General features: G+C 37.4%; 2 protein-coding genes across 3 annotated transcripts in view; one reads left to right on the top strand and one right to left on the bottom strand.

Annotated features, from left to right (window-relative positions):
* Positions 1-723: 723 nt before the first annotated feature.
* The window catches only part of LOC110440412, a 63,279-nt gene continuing 44,520 nt past the window's right edge, over positions 724-19,482 (bottom strand). The window contains exons 1-3 of one of the 2 annotated variants that reach the window (XM_021483473.1): positions 4,427-4,529; positions 2,488-2,751; positions 724-1,216 (exon numbers count right to left, since the gene is read on the bottom strand). In XM_021483473.1, coding sequence (XP_021339148.1) covers positions 803-1,216; positions 2,488-2,751; positions 4,427-4,450 — 702 coding nt within the window. In that variant the 5' untranslated portion in view covers positions 4,451-4,529 and the 3' untranslated portion in view covers positions 724-802. Of the gene's footprint in view, positions 1,217-2,487; positions 2,752-4,426; positions 4,530-19,482 lie in introns of those variants that run through there. The other variant, XM_021483474.1, reaches the window with a different exon arrangement.
* On the top strand, positions 4,842-9,145 carry LOC110440409. Its single transcript, XM_021483471.1, has 2 exons — positions 4,842-4,922; positions 7,505-9,145. Exons 1-2 carry the CDS (start codon positions 4,902-4,904, stop codon positions 8,858-8,860), a joined length of 1,377 nt encoding a protein of 458 aa, XP_021339146.1. The 5' UTR covers positions 4,842-4,901; the 3' UTR covers positions 8,861-9,145.

Below are 19,482 nucleotides of genomic sequence, written 5' to 3'. Positions count from 1 at the left end.
ATATGGTTACTCCAGGTGAAATAGTATAGAAGCTAAGATATGCCCTGGACAAGCTTTTTTCGAAAGTAAAGGTCAAAGGTCAAGTCATATGTCACAGTGACCTAATTCTTGCACTCTGCCATCCTAAGATGTCCTTGTTCACCAAATCTGTTTACTCCAGGTGAAATAGTATAGATGATATGCCCCGGATAAACTTCTTGGACGGAAGGACAGAAGGACGGACGGATGGAGTGCAAACCTATAGTCCCTCCCAGGAACCAATGGGGGACTAATAAAAGAAGATAGATGTGTTGTTTTAATTCTTAGTGATCAGATTCCTATACTTGCTATCAGTTTTTATTTATCTATCAGTTATTTGTAGTAAATCAATAATAATTCTTTTCATTTTTCCAAAAGTAACAAATATACCAAAATCAAATATTGTTGGTTTATGCAAATTTTGAACCAGTCTATAAAGACCAACAGTATTTATAGACATGTGTGTTTTAGTGTCAACACACAATTTACAGTATCCACTCTTTCTTTCCCTGATTACAGATAATTTCCCAAAGCAGATTTCAAAACAGTTGAATTAGAAGTTTCAAAGTCCCATCTGATTACCAGACAACAATGAGTTACATGTACAATTATGTAAGTCAGACTATCGCTATGGTAAAGGAAAGTTCAGGAAAATTAGTATATATACATACTAAATGATTTAAAATATAACAAAGTCGCTGATGATAAAATACTATTAAGATTTAATGAACGGCAGGCAGCTGCATTACATAAATTATGGAAACATAAGGTGATGTCCAACGGCTCAGTACCAGGTTCTTCCTTTTCCACCGAATCTTTTATCTCCAAAATATCTGTGTTCTTTACCGTCACTATTGTTTTTATATGCATACTGAGGCTTGAAAAATTCTGAATTTATATCATACTGTACTAATTTCTTTTGATTTTGTTTTTTAACCGTTTCTATGTCCATATCCCACACTGAGTTTTCTCTGTCTGTTGTTGTCCCTATGTCTTCCGGAATGCTTTCCTCCGCACTTGGGATCTTCCGTCGCACAATAAACTCTCCGTTGTCTCGGATATAGCAGTGTTCCCAGTCTTCTTCGTTCTCCGGAAGACCATAGGGAAATGTTACGGGTACAATTCTCAGCAGATGCTGTACGAATTTCAGCTGTTCATTGATACTAGGGGTATTCTTCAACAGGACTTTCTTCAGCTTCTGAAATATTCATAATGTAGAGGTAAAGTATACTGTAGAGTGGACATTTTTTGCAGTACTATTATTTTCTTGCTTCTTCTGACTAATCAAGAGCACTTGATTTACAATGCATAAAACACCTGTTTCTACTGAGAAAATATCACATCACAAATTTTACCAACTATACAGCACAATGGTTTAACCGATTCTCTTCATGCGACAGAATTTAATCAATCATTTTTCTCTTTGAATTCACAAAAGATTTTCTGCCATAGCCTGTATATATGTATTTGTTAAATAAAAAGTCTTGCCTCAATTATACTGACCTAATGCCTAAAAATTTTGACAATCAACTAAGAATGTAAATGGGAGTTAGTGAAATATAGAACTACCGGTAAATGTGCACAAATGTTATACTTTTTATTCTTCATCTAACCATATTCTAATTTTCAAAATTTTTCGATACTGAAACTCATTTTCTCAGCTTGTCCAAGTGTCTCAAGGAAAACAATATAATCAACCCTTGTACAAAAATAACATCATAACAAAAAAATCTATGTAATAATTCATGTATTATAATACCCAAGAAAAAGTCAAATCTTAAAAATAATGTACACTGATCACTAATGTATATAATTAGTAGTAGTGGCCTTTTTCATGTTCTAAATAATATTTTGTGTTTTACAAATTCTTCATAAATCAGGTTCTATTAACATATTTACAAGATTACAATAAAGGGCGTAAGGGGAATGACCATTTACATCTGCATTTTTAATTCATGGGTCTGAAGGAAAATGGATTGTCCATGGAAGAGAAAATCTGTGTCCTGTGATCGAAATACATAAAACTCTAGACTAGACTTACTAATTGGTCAAATGCAACCAATCTACCATGGATGCTGCTCCAATATCAAGATACTTGAGTCTGTCTCAAGGTGAAATCAGACTTCACTTCCTTTACATTACAGCTTGAGAGACTCATAAGTGTTAGATATTATTTTATTTGGGACAGGGATCAAACGAATCAATACAAAGTGTAATATTTTGCCTCCTTGATCATAATGAGGTTGTATGCTTCAACTGATTTAGGAAGTTCAGTATATCAGACTGCTAAGTTACTGTGGGGCACCATGAAACTCCATTTGTAATGGATTTTTATTTTATCAATGGAGAAATATGTTCAAAATGAAAAAACTCAAAAAATTTCTTTTAGAATTGGAAAGCAAAAGAATTAAACATTGTTAAGTGTAAACTTACTCATTTATTTTAGTGTAAGAAATTCATTGTACTGACCTTTGTACCTTCCCCAAATCCAAGATTCTTGGCCATTTGTTTTTCCTTTTTTGGTAGGCCTTTGAGGTCATGGATTCTGACCACCATGTGCAAAGGGGACACTTTTTGTTTCCGTATTTCACGTTGTTCCCTTGGCCAATCCAGCAGAGGCTCAGCCCATGTTGTGTCCTGCTCTCGCTGCAGCCATAAGGTCTTGCTGACAGTAGATTTACACCGTAGAGATGCAACACTTGTTTGAGTTATCTTCCTCAGCAGGCACCATGTCTGTCAAAAAAATACCGAACCATTATTTAATCAACTAGAAATGTGTCTGTCAGACATGGATGCCCTACGTATGCTCTTAACTTAAAAAGTAAAGCAGAGTCTCGCAGAGGCCAAGCTAAGGTCAAGGTTACAGGAAGTCATGCAACACTCTTTTACTCACAGAGGAACACTTACGTGTCCAGAACTAACTGGAGTAATTATTTATATATAATTAGTCAATAACAGTTATGTTAAAAGCTGTTTTTAACTGACCTAGATGCAAATATTTAACCGGACAGTCGTACAAGCATGTACAAAAATCAGCCTTAATGCCTTTCTACAGTCAAAGTTATAACACTGTTATGAAACATTATTATATTCTAATAAGTAAAGTAATAATAAAAATAATTTGAAGTTCTTATATACCGCTTTATCCCAACCTAGTTGACTGTTCGTAAGTCGTATCAAAGCGGTTCAAAAATGTGATGCCAGCGTGTGATGAGGGATGCTTAGGGTATGTGTGCCTTGAAGTCCTCTAGTGTTGTGCATTGTACTGCTGCTATGGGAAGGAGACTCCATTGTGTTATTGTGTGTGGAAAGAATGAATATTTGTAGGTGTCCTTTGTAGCAGATATGTGTTAGTATGTGTAAGGGTGTGCATGTCTGGTTTGAGGGTCTACAGACCGGGTGTGTGAGTACATATGTTGGGTTTATAGCTACGTTTTTTTGTGGAGGTTATGCCGGCACAGTACACTCTGCGGATTGAGCTATACATATAGCTCTAAAGACCTATATAGCTATATTCACCTGTACATTATAGCTGTACATGTATTGAGCTATATTTTCTCAGATTTCAATTTTCATTAAATTAAAGCAAAGTCGAATATAACAATAAGGTTTATGGTAATTTTGACTACAAAAGGTATGCATTTAGATGTTTATTTCATTATTCATAAATTAATGTAAAATTTCCGATTTTTTACATTTTTTTTTAAAGAATACTTATATTTGAATGTCTTTTGTTATCAACCTAATTATAAAATCTTCTTTTGAAAGCGAATTTGTTTCGTTTTTCGTAAAAAAGAAAATCACATGAAAATAGGACCACGGAATTAGATTAATCCGTGATAGCTCAAAAGACGGGGGTGGCTGTTTACACGGCTACCGGTACCAAAAACGTGGTATTTACCCGGCTGCCGGGTACCGAGGACGTGAAAGACTATCCACCCCGCGACTATGACACTGGAAAACATTGAAATTAAGCAACTGGAACTTTAAAAGACAATTAGATAGACCTGGTAAATGATGCACACCGACAAGTTGGAGTCTACTTGCGACGTTATTTAACAAATGATTTGGGTACGACCCGACAAGATGATATTTCACGGCTTCCGGGCGAATAGTCTCTTTGCTTTCGTGTTCCCGGCTGCCGGGCGAATAGTCATTTGACACGTGTACCCGGCTACCGGGCACTTAGTCTTTATGCTCTCAGTTACCCGGCTGCCGGGCGAATAGCCTAAGCCATTTCAGATAGGTCAGTATCAATCGACAGAGTGTACTGGACCTATTATGTATGATCTACAACAGTTCCGGAGTCATAACATATAGTTGGTCTTCAAAACCAAACCAACATATATTTCACGTTAAGTCAAACATCGAAATTCGTAAACAAGCTATGAAACAAATTTTCACGCACCTGTCCTTGCAACACCGCAGCCATTTTGGATTCTAAGCAATTTTCTTAGTTTCGGCTTGAGACAATGAATATGATATTTACAATCTAAAAACAATTAAATTAGATAAGTTATTGCAATCGATATAATTTTATTTTGATAAATATTGTCCTTGATTATAAAATACATGATGCTTTTCACAGTTATGCCATCCAAATACGAAAACAACTCCAATATATATATGTAATAAGAAAACGAACAGGTCCTATATAATCCGGAATATATACTTATTTTTTGTTAAAAAAACAGACCTACCTAATGGACTAAACATTTATTAAACTTTAAAATAAAAACGATGGAATGTGTGATACGTCTATTGTATTATTATTGGAGTTATTAGCTAGATACAGAATATATCAGGAATCCGCGTCCATTTTTAATTTTAGACAACAGAAAGACGTTTCCGCCTTATAGAAAAAGCTGCGTTTTGAAACAAAAATGCAAGAAAACTGTGATCGTGTAAGTGTAAATAGCACATATTAGTACAATGTACTTGCCAGCCAGAAGTTCTTTTTCATTTGAAATGAAGATACAAACTAAAATGAAGATATGTGTGCTTTGGTGTTACTTAACTCGTTATAACTTTTACTGCAACAGCTAAAAATTTACGGGAAGAATACTGCCTTACTGAACAGCTACCTTTTCCAGCGATGCGGTGGATGGGTGACAGCACGATCGTTACATTTGGTGACATCGTAATGAATTAGAGACGTTTCGCCCTAAAACCGTTACGTCCCAGACCATTTCGACCCAACTTTTTTTTCCACATCGCCCTAATATTTTCAACTCATTTTTGTTTTCGCATCAAAATCTGTTTCAATTTCCAAAGCTATATCGCCCAAAAAGTTTTTATCGCCCCAACCGATACGAAATTGAACTATATATGGACGATATCTGAACTTGTGAAAGTTGGCGGTAATTATTGCCAATTTCACTTAAATATTAATGATTAGGAACACATGTACATAACCTCTGTCCTCTAGACTTGATTGACTTATTTTTTGACATTGATATTTGTTTTATGTTCATGTAATGTTTTTTTAATGTTAATTGTTTTGATGAGTTGTCAGTTTGCATGTTAACGAAAGAGATCGTCAGTCAATTTGCAAAAAGTAAAAGATATGCCGAATAATGTGCCAATTGAGTTCATGTCCTGAGGGACCGTGCGCCGTATTTGTTTGTCAGGGCTTCATCAGTTGAGAAGCAAAAATACTGTTCTTACCCCTTAACATATTGAGATATCAGCATGAATGCCAGCTATTTCAAATTTTCCAAGATAAAGAACAAAAATGATAAAAGTTGGTTTGAAATGTAGAATCAGAAAAGTATATATTACAGAGATTGGCATTAACTTAATGCTCTTTACCTTACCATTGGTCACGGTAACCGGATGTCATATCGCGAGTTACGCTTCACCTGCGCAATATTGGATATACAGTTCGCTGCATTTAAAAATCCTGTCCTTTTCAAAACATATTATGCCGTGAGAAAACATCGAAAATCAACGTAATATTAAACCCATAGCTAGATGAGATTTCCTTGCGGTTTGGGAGTGCTCCATTGAACGTAAACTTGAATAATGAAGTTTTGATAACACCAAACATTGAAAGGTCGCAAATGTAAGATCAGTTATGAGGGTTATTTCTTGCATGACACATTAAAACACAAACTCCTTTCTAATTTATTATTCAATTTCAAAAACATCTTCAGATATTGATTATTGGATAATATTTCTAACCAGGTCTTTAAGATGAGGTTGTTACAATACTTGCAAAGTTTAATCATTTATTTCTGAAAATACCATGTTTTCAGAATAAACAATTTAGAGTTTGTTTTAAATCTATGGTCTATAGCTTCTGCATTAAGATTTACTTCAATATCTTTTGTATTAGTGAACCCCTGGTGCACTAAAATGAACAAAAAATTCATGACAAGTCATAAATCTCATGAAACTCAAATCAGTTATGTAACATCAGTTTATCACAAAGCCGAATTTTGTTGTAAATATTAATATTACAAAAAGATCTAGACTGACATGAAATCCATAAAATATAACAGTCTAAGTGCTACCTCACATTTGAAAACAATTGGAATTTGCAGCAAGTCAGAGTTCTATCCAGGTTTTATTAAAGGTGTGCTCATAACACTGCACTGTGGCTTTTCCTTTATGTAGTAACACAATTGTTTGACCTCATCTGCAGTAGAATGGGGCGGAGTTAACCAAGGCTTATGCAAATTTCAGGCTTTTACCTTCATTGAACTTATTAGATGTTAAAATGTTTTGAAAATGAAATTTGTATCTGCTAGGTATATATAATATACTCACACTAATTTATCAAATAGTCAGAACCATTCACAGGAAAATACAAATGTGAGGAATGGCTGCTTTGGTCAGGTTATGGGGTGATAACTTCTGTTGATTATAAGTAAATACAACAGAGATGGCAGTGTCTGTGGTAAAGTTACTCAGGCTCAATTGGAGCTATTTCTTCATAATAACCAAAAATATGGAAATCTACTCCTTAAAAGAATAGTAACGTTTTGCCCTGTTATCATCATGCATAATGACAGAAACAACCCAAGTTGAAGCCTAATTTAGTGACTAGCTCTGACTTATACAAATAGACTGAATGCATAACATTAATCATTTGATTTTAAAACTTGGGAAAAATTATTAATGTACTTTTAAATTTTTTGAACTTATAAACTAGCTATAAATGCCTTGCTTTTGGAGGTAAACTATTGAAAACTGTCAGTGTTTCAATTATTAACTAGCTCTCTGAGTGAAGATTAGTACATGCTATGCCTGGGATAGAGCTACATTTATGTATGGATATACATGTTACTTCATATTACATGTATTAATATTGCATTTCTGACATAATCGTAATAAGTAAGCGTGTACATAATAAGACATTGGTTAACTGTTACATGATGTTACATAGATATGGGATTTGACCTTTCTGTCTATGATTTAATCATGTTTACGATGTTTTGGAGTGATAGGTCATGCAAATCTTTATTGAGTTTCTCTTCTGTAGGTTGAACATCCACCAGATACGTACAAAACTGCAACATGGAACCAACAGCTGGTGAATCTGCCAGCAGTTGTTAGATGTCGGATCCTGTCCTTCCTGGAATGGGAGAACCGGATCTTAGCAGGACAAGTGATCCCCAGCTGGCACAACGAGCTCCACGCCTCCTTTTCATGGGCCTTTGTGGAGTTCAACAACTGGGCAATCGGGCTGCCAGATGGTTTCAACAGTGCCTTCATCGAAGAGGGGAAACAACAGCAAAAGTGTATTGAAGAGTTTGGGAAATATTTCCAGCATGTTACAATAGCACTGTCCGTGTTTGATGTTCAAGAAAATAGCCATGGTGTGCAATTGCTCAATAAACTGTCCCAGTGTTGTCCAAGTCTCAAATCACTCAGGATTTATCACGAGTTCATGTTCTGCACTTTCGAAGGGAAGTGGGAAGATTACTTATTACCATTAAAAAATCTGTGTAAAAAATCATTAAGGCATGTAGAACTGTGTAGCTTGGACGACTGTCCGAGAAACATTGAAACTAAAAATTGTAAATTTTTCGAGGTAATGCAAGAAGTGTCCATGTGTGAGAGGGTAAATGTGCTGGAGTTTACCCTACACAGCTACTGTCACAGACCTGTCAAAGGCTTAAGTCCTTTCAACAGCCTACACACACTAAAAGCAGAGCACAGTAGCATTAGTACCGCCATCTTACAGGACCTGTCCCAACAGAATCTCAAACATGTGTACCTGGTCCGAGACCAAAACACAGAGGGATGGACAAGTGGTAAGACGCCCATACGCTGGTACGACATCAAACCAAGGAGGGACCTTGAAGTGCATCTTATCTTTGATGAGATCAGAGTAGGACTAAACGACTTTGCTGCAAACCCATTTTTAGTGTCTATCACATTGAGGAAAGTGCCAAATGCATTATCAAGGGATGTGTTGAGAAACATAGCAGCGTTATACGCCAATAGTTTACAGACATTTGCCCACCTGTCAATGCTGCACCCCACTCTGCCGCCTTACGATGACATGGAATCGTTACCATGTGATTACTACTACTTTGCCAGCCAGTGTAGAAACCTGCGGACATTCGTGGCTGGCATTCCTTTGCCGTGTGAGGCTGTGTGGTGTCTTGCAATGAAGGCTGACAAATTGCAGAACCTGCATGTACAGAAAGGACAGTTACTATATAACTACCGGGTGTGCCTGCCTGTTCCCTCCACAATAAGGGAAGGGGGAGGCATTCTGGACAGTGAGCCCTGTCTATCTAAAGAGGTCTCCCATTGGATGGGCTTTAGCTGGGTACCTTTAACGGAGGAGGAGCTGTGTGAAAAGACTGACAGGCTGCTTCACTTCTAAATGGAATGTAAACGGGCGACCATTAGACCTCTTGGCTTGATTCTAGAACAATGTCACAGGCATAGCCTAGTAATAGATCATTGTCAGAGAATTTTCAGTTTAAATTATGTACATGTATATATATAATCATTATCATTTCCTACAGCTAGATTAATGTCAAAATTAAACTGATTAATTGCAAGATTAACCTCGAGCAGTGTTCCTGCAACCAGTGGGGAACACTTTGCACCCGTGGAACTTCAGGTTTTGTGGAGAAAAAATAAAATATTTTTTACAACAAACTGACCAATCGTAATTCTGATTTTATTGTGATCTCATATAATTGACAGGCCGTTAATTGTATAAAAGCATCATTTGATGTGCTGTTGCAGTGTTTTTTTCAACCTTTTCCACATTGAGTCATTTCTTTTTAAGTTCTTAAAAGAAATGAGCCAATTTCTATAAAATAAATGTTTTTTTTCTAACAAACATGATTGAATTGAATTAAAAAAAGAATTTTTGATTTGAAGTAAATAAAACACATCATTGATGATTTGTTTTGCCATTTCAACTCACACGTTTTTCCTTTGCTTCCCTTTCATTAGGCAGAAGGCCTAGTTGGTGGTTCTAATTTGAACACCATTTGTTGGAAAGTTTTGATTTTTGCCTATATTCATTTTCAACTTTATGAAACAACCTGAGGTAATTTGATATAACTGTCCAGAAAGTCAGTCGGATTATTGGAAACAGCACCAATTAGACTATGCATCATGTTGTTTGCGTGTTAAGGTAGTATGAGTTACTCGCAGATGTGATCAACATGATTCACCAAAATACACCAATACCTTGGTTTTTGTACATGTGGATCAATCGGGATAGTTTATTGTTCCTAATTAGATTGTAACTTAGTGTTAGATTATTATGTCTCCCCTTCGAATGAAGGGAGACATATTGTATCAGTACTGGTTCTTCTTCTTCTTCTTCTTCTTCTTTTTCTTCTTCTTCTTTTTCTAATCAGACTTGTCCGGGCCATAACTTTTAAACCTTTAAAGATATCTTGATGAAACTTTAGGTATGCATGCATAACGTGCACCCACAGGAGGTGTGCAGTGCACTGGAATTAGGTCACTGTGACCTTCACCTCAAGGTCAGAGGTAAAATAAGTGCACATTTTCAGTAAATTCTTGTCCGGACCGTAAATTTCAAACCGTTAAAGATATCTTAATCAAACTTGAAGTATACCTGCATCACCCACAGAAGGTGTGCAGAACACTGAAATTAGGTCTCGTGCCCCGCTATATACAGAGTTATGGCCCTTTGATTTTGATACCAAAGTTTATCCAGAGCATAAGTTCTATGTTATTTCACCTACGTTGACCATACTTACCATAATGATATATCTTGAGAAGGCGGAATTTCTCACACCAACATCAGATTTCATGCCCCACTATATACAGAGTTATGGCCCTTTGTTTATTTTTAATACCGAAGCTTGTCCACGGCATAACTTTTAAACCATTAAAGAAATCTAAATCAAACTTGAAGTATACCTGCATCACTCACAGAAGGTGTGCAAAGCACTGGAATAAGGTCTTGTGCATCACTATATACGGAGTTATGGCCCTTTGTTTAATTTTAATACCAAAGTTTGTCCACAGAATAACTTCGATGTTATTGCGGCCCAACATCGAAGATGCGGGTGCCCTATACTAATTCATCCGTCCGTCCATCACAATCAAACAAGGTATCAACTGACCAAAGGTCAAGGTCACTGGGTCAAAGGTCAAGGTCAAATTTTGTATATTTTCACTGATTAACATTTTGTTATGACATTATGAAGCAAAGTTGTTCAGAACTTAACAAGGAGTCAACTGACTTAAGGTCAAGGTCACTGGGTCAATTTCAAGGTCAGATATTGTATCTTTTTACTGATGAACATTTTTTGTATGTTATTATGAAGCAAAGTTGTTTAGAACTTAACACGGAGTCAACTGACCAAAGGTCATGGTCAGGGTTCTAAAGTTTCAAGGTCAAGGTCAAGTTTTGTGTTTTTAACTGATGAACATTTTGTTATGACATTATGAAGCAAAGTTGGTCAGAATTGAAGAATGAGTCAACTGACCAAAGATCAGGGTCACTAGATTAAAGGTCAAGGTCATTAGGGTCCAAAGGTCAAAGACAAAGTGGATCTCTTACTTTGACCCTGGCTTTTGATGGGGGAGGTATTTAAGGTGAAATAAAACAAATCAAAGCTAAAAAATGGGTATTGCACCGGTATTTACATTTCTGTTAGCCCAGCAAATATGGAAGTGGAAGGAAAAACAAGACTCACATCATAGTACATGTAAAATGTATATTTTGCTTGCTTGCCATTTTTTTTGAAGTCCATATGTCAAACGTCAAGCTCTGCTATATGGGCAGATTACTTCTTGCTGATTATGAGGGATATATTGCCACAAGGCGGGGCCCTTACTGACCTGTCAGTGTTCTAGTTTCACCTACGGTGACCAAACTTGCTAAAGTTTTAATGTATCTTGGGAAGTAGGAGTGTTGAATTCTAAATTCAGGTCTCGTGCCCAACTATATAAAGCGATATGGCCCTTTGTTAATTTTATAAACCGGAGTTTTTCTATTGGCTAATAAGGGGAGACATTCTAGTTATTTAATGGTGACCCTTTGGTGAAGGGTAAGTGCTAGATAATTAATGGTGACCCTTTAGTGAAGGGTAGGTGCTGATTATTAATGGTGACCCTTTGGTGAAGGGTAAATGCTAGATTATTTATGGTGACTCTTTGGTGAAGGGTAAGTGCAAACTGCTACAAAATTGTTTCTGGATGCAGAAAGCCAAACAAACTAAAGACATTACTGCACCATAAAGCCATAATGGTTACTTCGCCCATTTAGGACTTGTCAGTGGTCTTAAAGAGACTGTTCAATAGAATCACGATCCAAGTCTAAAGTGTTCCAAAACACTTTGAAATACAGTGTATGGCGAAAGATACATATAAAATCCCTTATAATGTTACAAATTCACATCATTTTATCTAGTATTTCTTGTAAACCGATTGTCAATACTCCAGGGGTTACGCTTACTTACGCTCTCTGCACCACTGAAATATATGTCATGCAGTAAAAATGTACCGAAATTGAAAGCATGCAGCTAGCTATTGGATTGATCTTCGTGTCTCATCCCCTACCACGGGGTATCGGGGATGTTGTCTACGCCTGTTAGAATTAATTCTCATCCCCTAGTACGGGGTATCCAGGATGTTGTCTAAGCCTGTTAGAATTAATTCTCATCCCCTAGCAGGGGGTATCTAGGATGTTGTCTAGGCCTGTTAGACACGGGGTATCGGGGATGTTGTCTAGGCCTGTTAGAATTAATTTTCATCCCCTAGTACGGGGTATCGAGGATGTTGTCTAAGCCTGTTAGAATTAATTCTCATCCCCTAGTACGGGGTATCGAGGATGTTGTCTAAACCTGTTAGAATTGATTCTCATCCCCTATCACGGGGTATCGGGGATGTTGTCTAAGCCTGTTAGACTTAATTCTCATCCCCTAGCACGGGGTATCGGGGATGTTGTCTAGGCCTGTTAGAATTAATTTTCATCCCCTATTACAGGGTATCGGGGATGTTGTCTAGGCCTGTTAGAATTAATTCTCATCCCCTATCACAGGGTATGAGGGATGTTGTCTAGGCCTGTTAGAATTAATTCTCATCCCCTATCACGGGGTATCGAGGATGTTGTCTAGGCATGTTAGAATTAATTCCCGCTAATGTTCCACCAACAGACTCAACCACCTAGGTTTTAAATAAATACTTAACATGAAAATTCAAGAAGTACACATTCAGGTTAACTTATTTTTGACTTAAAAACACTTATTAGTTGCGTAACAAGAACTTTTCATAATCCATACTTACCAACCTGAAGTAAATGTTTAGACATAGGAGGGTGTGACTCACTAGGGGCAGAGAGACCGGGTCAAACGGAGGAAATTGAGATAAACCTTTAAATTCTTCTTATTCTGTACGATTGAAGCGATTTCAACCAAATTTAGTCCTGAGCATCCTTGGGCAAAGGGAACTCAGTTTTGTATAAACAGAAGGTGTGGCACCTCTGGGGGCAGAGGGACGGGTCCATTAGGGAGAACGGAAAAATATTTAAAATCCTTCTCTTTCTGTATGAATGAAGGGATTTGTTGTAGAGCAACCTTGGGCAAAGAGGACTCAATTTTGTATATATAAAGGACCCCTCCAAAAAAAAAAATGATAAAAGAATTAGCCCTTAGGTCTGGCCCCACCCCTATGGACTTGATTTCTGAGCCATAACTTTGAAACAGTTGAGATCCAATACTCTTTACCATTAAATTCCATTGCTGGACATCAAAAAGATGAACACAATCATGATAATAGTACTGACCCTTGGGTCTGGCCCGACCCCTAGCCTAGGGACTTAATTTCTGGGACATAAGTTTTAAACAGTTTAGAACCCTACCCCATAACTATATGTACATTTGGTAGGCATGAAGAAATCAATACAGTTGTAATTAAAAAATTTGAATTAGACAAAACGATTCTACCGTAATACAAGATCTAACGCAGTGGTGTAAACCGAAACATACCTATTAACACGTGTCAATGTCCTCGTCGTCATTAGTGCGATCCTTGCTGGACTCTCTTTTTTTTAATCATGAAAAGAAATTATGTATGTTTCAAATAAATATTAATTATCAAGCTTATATTTTTTGTCAAAAATTAAAATGATACAAAATAAAATAAAACAGACATCTCGTAAGTATACAATTAAACACGGAAAGCCATTGTAAACAACCATGCTGTCTCATATAATTCACATATATGCAGATAAAAAATAGGCAGTACCATTAAACGACACACATTTAAATATACTTTACTATATGATTATCTATGAGGTACGGAGCCCATGGTTAAACATTTACTAATCCGTGCGCACGAGTTACCAATCGAACAAGGAACAAGTTAATATGTTGGATGTTGGGGGCAGGGTGAAACAACTCCGTTTTAACCATGTCTTTAATATTCAACATAACAAATGTCCATCCTATATGAAAGAAAATTTTACTAGAACAGAGAAAAAACACTTTACCAGGAACAGTGATCTGAATTTCAACATTCCTTATATAAAAGGTGTTGAATCATCATCTTTTTTCTATAATGCTATCAAAGATTGGAATAACTTACCACATTCAATAAAATCTGTCGATCACAAGATGAAATTCAAAAGCGAGATAAAAAAGTACTTACAAGTTTTGGCAAAAAATGATTTTGAGCAAGAATTTGTCTTCTAAAGGTAATTTTTATTCTATCCCAGTGGGTGACTCTAAACTTCTTCTAAAAATATATGATGTATTACCAAAATTTTAACTAAAGTACCAATATAATATGTACTTTTTATAAATGTTATGGAAGATTTTATTACCATCATCCTCAGTCTTTATTTTATTAAAAGTCATTTTTATATATGTATTATACCCCAAATTGCTATAATTTGTTAGACAGATAATAGGTTGGTAGGGATTGCCCAACCACCTGTTGTCTGTTCTACACACAAGTACCACAGTATAAATGTATATGGCCTAACACCATCTTATATTGTTACTTAATATCTGCAAGAATGACATCATCTTGCATTATGATATGTACAGTGATACATATAACTGATATTTTAATATTACAAGTGGAAACAACATCATGCATAGCCCCACATATATATATTATCAGAAGGAAATCATATTTGCTAATGACAACTCCATCTTATACCGTCAAATAAAATAACATCTTATTTTGATGAAATAATATATCATCATCATATTTGACCAATTACAACTTATTCTATTCATATATATATTATTACGAGAAATTATACCATCTTATATTCATATTATAAGGTCAAATCCTTAGGACCTTTTGTTATCTAAGTAATTAAGATCTATACTAGAGGACCCCATTGGAAATAAGCTGCCACCCAGCTTTCATGGGATATCCTAGGTTAAAGCTTAGTCAAACAGACACATTGTAATTATAGTGCTCCAAAATTTGTGATATTAACTTTGATGTGATAAGCTAAATACTGTGATAAATCTGTGATTATTATGCAATTGAAATCTGTGATCATATGTGATATTTGTACCTGTATCTTGCTTTTACCGAATAAAAATCCGTGCGCATGAATTAACAAAAAGCCGTGTGTACCCGATGCCAGGAGTTATCTACGGGGAAACGTGAAATTATTGAACCAGTCTTGAGAACGTTTTAATTTCTCAGAGAAAGCAATCGTTGGTGCTGAGTTTTGGATGTTGTATATTTGTAAAAGAGATTGGAAGTTTTAAACGACCGAATTTTTAATGAGAAATAATGTAGTCGCATAGTAAATGTATCGTGAACCAAGTATATTATACGTCCCTGCGTGAACAGTGTTCACGTGACAACCCTGGCTAGCAGGAAAGACACGATTCCCGACCTTTTCCATGTGTGAGAGTATTGAGTGAATGTGTAATGTGTTGTATTTGTACTTGCAGGTTTTTTTTAAACTACAGAATAAAACGCATAAAAGAACCCAACAGTGTTTTGTGGATTTTATACACGAAGATAACACTGTAACATAAACACCTAGGCGTCTTTATCTCAGCTAGCGGAGGGTGGACCGACCATGTGCAATATATAATCAGCAAAGCATCCAAGAAACTTGGTATTCTTAGGAAATTCAAATTCAATATTGACAGAATGACTTTACAAAAAATGTATTTTATTTTTCTACGACCCCTTTTAGAATATGGGACAATATAACGAGAGGACAAAGTCAATTATTAGAAAATATAAAGCTTGAAGCAGTCAGAATTGTTACTGGGGCCACTAAACTAACTAGTCATGACCGGCTGGGATCCTCTTTCTGTTCGAAGAAGAAAACACAAAATCATACAATTCCATAAGATTGTCCATGGTCAGTGCCCCTCCTAGTATCTAACTAACATACTTCCTGCTCGTCATTCTGACTTGCCCTTTCACGTACAATACTAGAAACGCAAATATATAATTACTGCCAAATAAACTGAAGAATCCAACTTCACAAGGATTCTTTCTTACCCTTCTCTATTGACCTATGGAATGCACTTCCCAATAACATAATCCCCAACCCGTCGATTACTAATCTTAAAAAGCTCTTGGATGCTAAAATTCATCTTGTTCCGCCTTATTATTACTACTGCAGAAGTGGATTCGACAAATCCATCATGCACTATTAAGAATGAACTGTAGTTCTCTCTATAGTCATTTATATAGACTAAACCTAGTTGGTAGTCCCACGTGTACTTGTAATCAGTCTGCTGAAACTATCGAACACTTCCTCCTCTTCTGTCCGAAATACCAACAATTAAGAGTACAATGCTTCAGAAGCCTTAATTCCTCCCGACTATAATGTAAATCTTCTTCTGTACGTAAATCATGATATGCCAGTTAAATATAATGAGAATATTTTCGAAACGATTTTAAGTTTGAGATAATTGGACTTAACTGGTTCGGCCCCTGTATGTCACGACACGTCAGTATGGATATATAGAGATTACACAACGAGTGGTTGTTGAATATAGTATTTATTTCACTCGAGTTAGTTAATTTTCAAAAGCTACAAAAGACACGAGCGTTAGCGAGTGGCTTTCTGTAATTTTTGAAAAATTAACTAACGAGAGTGAAATAAATACCATACTCATCTACCACAATCTCATGATCAGTCGGAAATGACATACATATATGTGTTTGATGACAAGGCTGGCGTAGTGATATGACCCATATGTAAAAAGTCACTCATTAATATTCAAAAATTACCTTTAAAAAAAAATGTATGGTTCGGCAACAACCTCGTGAAAAAATAAATAGATGAACGACTTTAAATATTGAGAGTAGCAGTACTGCATTAATTTATATAAATTGACCACGGACTATATGCGCGTAAGCATATCGTACGAAGTCTCCCTCCCGCCAAGTGATGAACCGTTGTAGACGAACTTATCGCTGTATCTGTATCTGTATGTTACTGGAAGACCTCAAATTTGAGTATAAATTCCAGGGCTGGAGGAGTGCGCTTTTAGTTTATAATGTTTCAGTTTGTAGAGCTGCCTTAAAGCTTTTGAGTTTTTGCAATTTGACGAGGTCTTCTGGTAGGTTATTACACTCTGTTGTTGTTCGAGGAAAAAAAGATTTTTTTAATATGTCCGTATTACACTGGAAATGTCGGTAACTTTCACTATTTTTTGATCTGGTACGGGTGTTTGATGGAGTCAATATGTGATCTACAGGTATGGTCACTAACCCCTTCACGATCTTATAAAAGAGGGCAAGCCGATGGTCTCTCCTGCGATCCTTTAGTGGTGCTAGTTTTAGAGTGCCCATTATTTCTGTTACACTGCTGTCCCTTCTATAGTTTGATGTAATGAATCGGGCAGCGCGGCGGTGTACCTTTTTCAGCGAGTGGATGTTGTTTTGTTGGTAAGGGTCCCATATCGTACAGCTGTATTCCAGGACGATCTCATCAACGATTTGTATGCTGTCAGTTTCAGTGACGCTGGGCACTTTCGTAGGTTTCGTCTTAGGAATCCTAGAGTGGAATTTGCCTTGTTGGTTGTGATACGGAGATGAGAGTCCCACGTCATGGAGTTGTGAATGGTCACCCCCAAGTATGGATTTTCTTCTACTTCTTTGAGTAATTAGCCCGACAGTTGGTAGTTGTAGGCACTAGGCGATTTGGATCTTGATGTTCTCAGGATATAACATTTCGACGCGTTGAACGACATACCCCATTCCGTTGCCCATTCTTCCAAGGACTTGAGGTCTTTTTGGAAGTCCAGGTGGTCTTGGAGGCATCGAATTGGACGGTATAGCAGACAATCATCAGCGAATAGACGTACAGTAGATGTTACGCAGTCGGGCAAGTCATTGATGTGGCAGAGGAAGAGTATAGGTCCCAGGACCGTCCCCTGGGGGACCCCTGAATCTACCTTCACTCCTGTTGAATGGCTGCCGTCTACAAGTACTCGTTGGGTCCGTGAAGTCAGGAAGGCCTTGATCCATTATAGTATGTCGGGGTTCACACCGAAATTCTCTAATTTGTACAGGAGTTTTGTATTGGGAACCTTGTCAAAGGCCTTACTGAAATCCAGGATGGCAGTGTCCACTTGTAGCTTCCTGTCGTACATGCTGGTGATGTCATTGGTGGTAATTAGTAGCTGAGATTCACAAGAGTGTCCTGTCCTGAAGCCATGTTGTAGATGTGTCAGTATGTTGTATTCCTCGAGATGGTTCCTGAGGTGGCGGCAGATAATATGCTCAACCAGTTTACAACACACACACGTGAGCGACACTAGCCTGTAGTTGATGGGTTGATGGCGGTTACCCTTCTTAAAGATTGGTGTGATGTTGGCATTCCTCCAGTCATCAGGGAGTTCACCGGTCAGAATCGATTGTTGGGATATATGGGTCATTGCCGGGGCAAGTTCGATTGAGCACTGTTGAAGGACACGATTTGGAAGGTTGTCTGGACCGCTAGCCTTACTGATTTTGATATCGCGGATACACTTCTCAACTCCCTTCTCATCTATAATGAGGTTCCTCATGATGGGATACTTGGGTGTGGTGAGAGTAGGGAGATCCGGATTGGGGGGCTCCTTTGTGAACACCGACTGAAACTGTCGATTTAGGGCCTCCGCCTTGTCTGTACTGTCGGTGAGTAGTTTGTTACCCTCTTTTAGTGAGGCAATTCCGATGTTGTCCTGCTTCCTGCCCTTGATGTATCGCCAGAAGGGTTTGTTGTTTTTCTGCTCAATTCCTGCCTGAAATGTACGCTCTAAGTGGGACCATTCTGCAGTTCGCCTTTTGTGTTTCCCTTTTGTGGACTCTGTACGCACGCCAGTCAGCATCCTTTACACTTTTCCTAGCCTTTTTGTTGTAGAGGCGATGTTTCCTCTTTATAAGGCGGCGTTCTGGTCTACCAACCCATGGTAGCTGATTTGGTTTCGTTGAGGTCAATTAGGATGGAATGCGCTCGTCAATGATGGAATTTAAGCCGTTTTTGAAATTCGTCCAGTTTTCCTGAACCGAGTCACTAGAATTAGTGATCTTGTCACTGAGGTTGGTCGCATCCTCCTTCACAGCCTTCCAGTCAACATTCTTGTACATCAGTACTTTACGCGGCTTCTTCTTGTGGTACACATGTTTGATGTCCTCGTCCATATCATGGTCTGATATACAGGGGATTGTCTGTACATGTTTGACAAGAGAAGGGTTGCTGGTGATGCAGAGGTCTAGGACATTTCCGTTCCTACTAGGCTGTTTCTGGACGTTGGTCAGGGAGAATGTGTCCAGTGTGTCCAGGAAGATGTTATGGACAGCTGATTGTGTCGCTCCTGGTGTGACTGAAGATGAGTTCCAATTTATATGTGGTAGGTTGAAGTCCCCTGCTAGCAGCAAATGTTTATAGGATGAGTTGGTAATTTTGCTGATTGATGATTCTAAGCCCCTGATGTAGTCCTCGCCTGTAGCAGGTGGTCTATAGTATGAGCCTATCCTCACCTTCTTAGCACCTTTGAGTTGCACCTCCACCCATAAAAGTTC

The sequence above is a fragment of the Mizuhopecten yessoensis genome, unplaced genomic scaffold (genome assembly GCF_002113885.1).
Source record: "Mizuhopecten yessoensis strain PY_sf001 unplaced genomic scaffold, ASM211388v2 scaffold11181, whole genome shotgun sequence".
Classification (NCBI taxonomy): domain Eukaryota; kingdom Metazoa; phylum Mollusca; class Bivalvia; order Pectinida; family Pectinidae; genus Mizuhopecten; species Mizuhopecten yessoensis.
This window is presented reverse-complemented; position numbering and strand designations above follow the sequence as displayed.

What these genes read in the sequence shown, in the direction of transcription:
- LOC110440409 (XM_021483471.1), top strand. Translation starts at nt 4,902, where the DNA reads ATGCAAGAAAACTGTGATCGT. An exon ending in TGCAAGAAAACTGTGATCGT is followed by an intron (nt 4,923 to 7,504) that starts GTAAGTGTAAAT and finishes TCTCTTCTGTAG; the next exon opens with GTTGAACATCCACCAGATAC.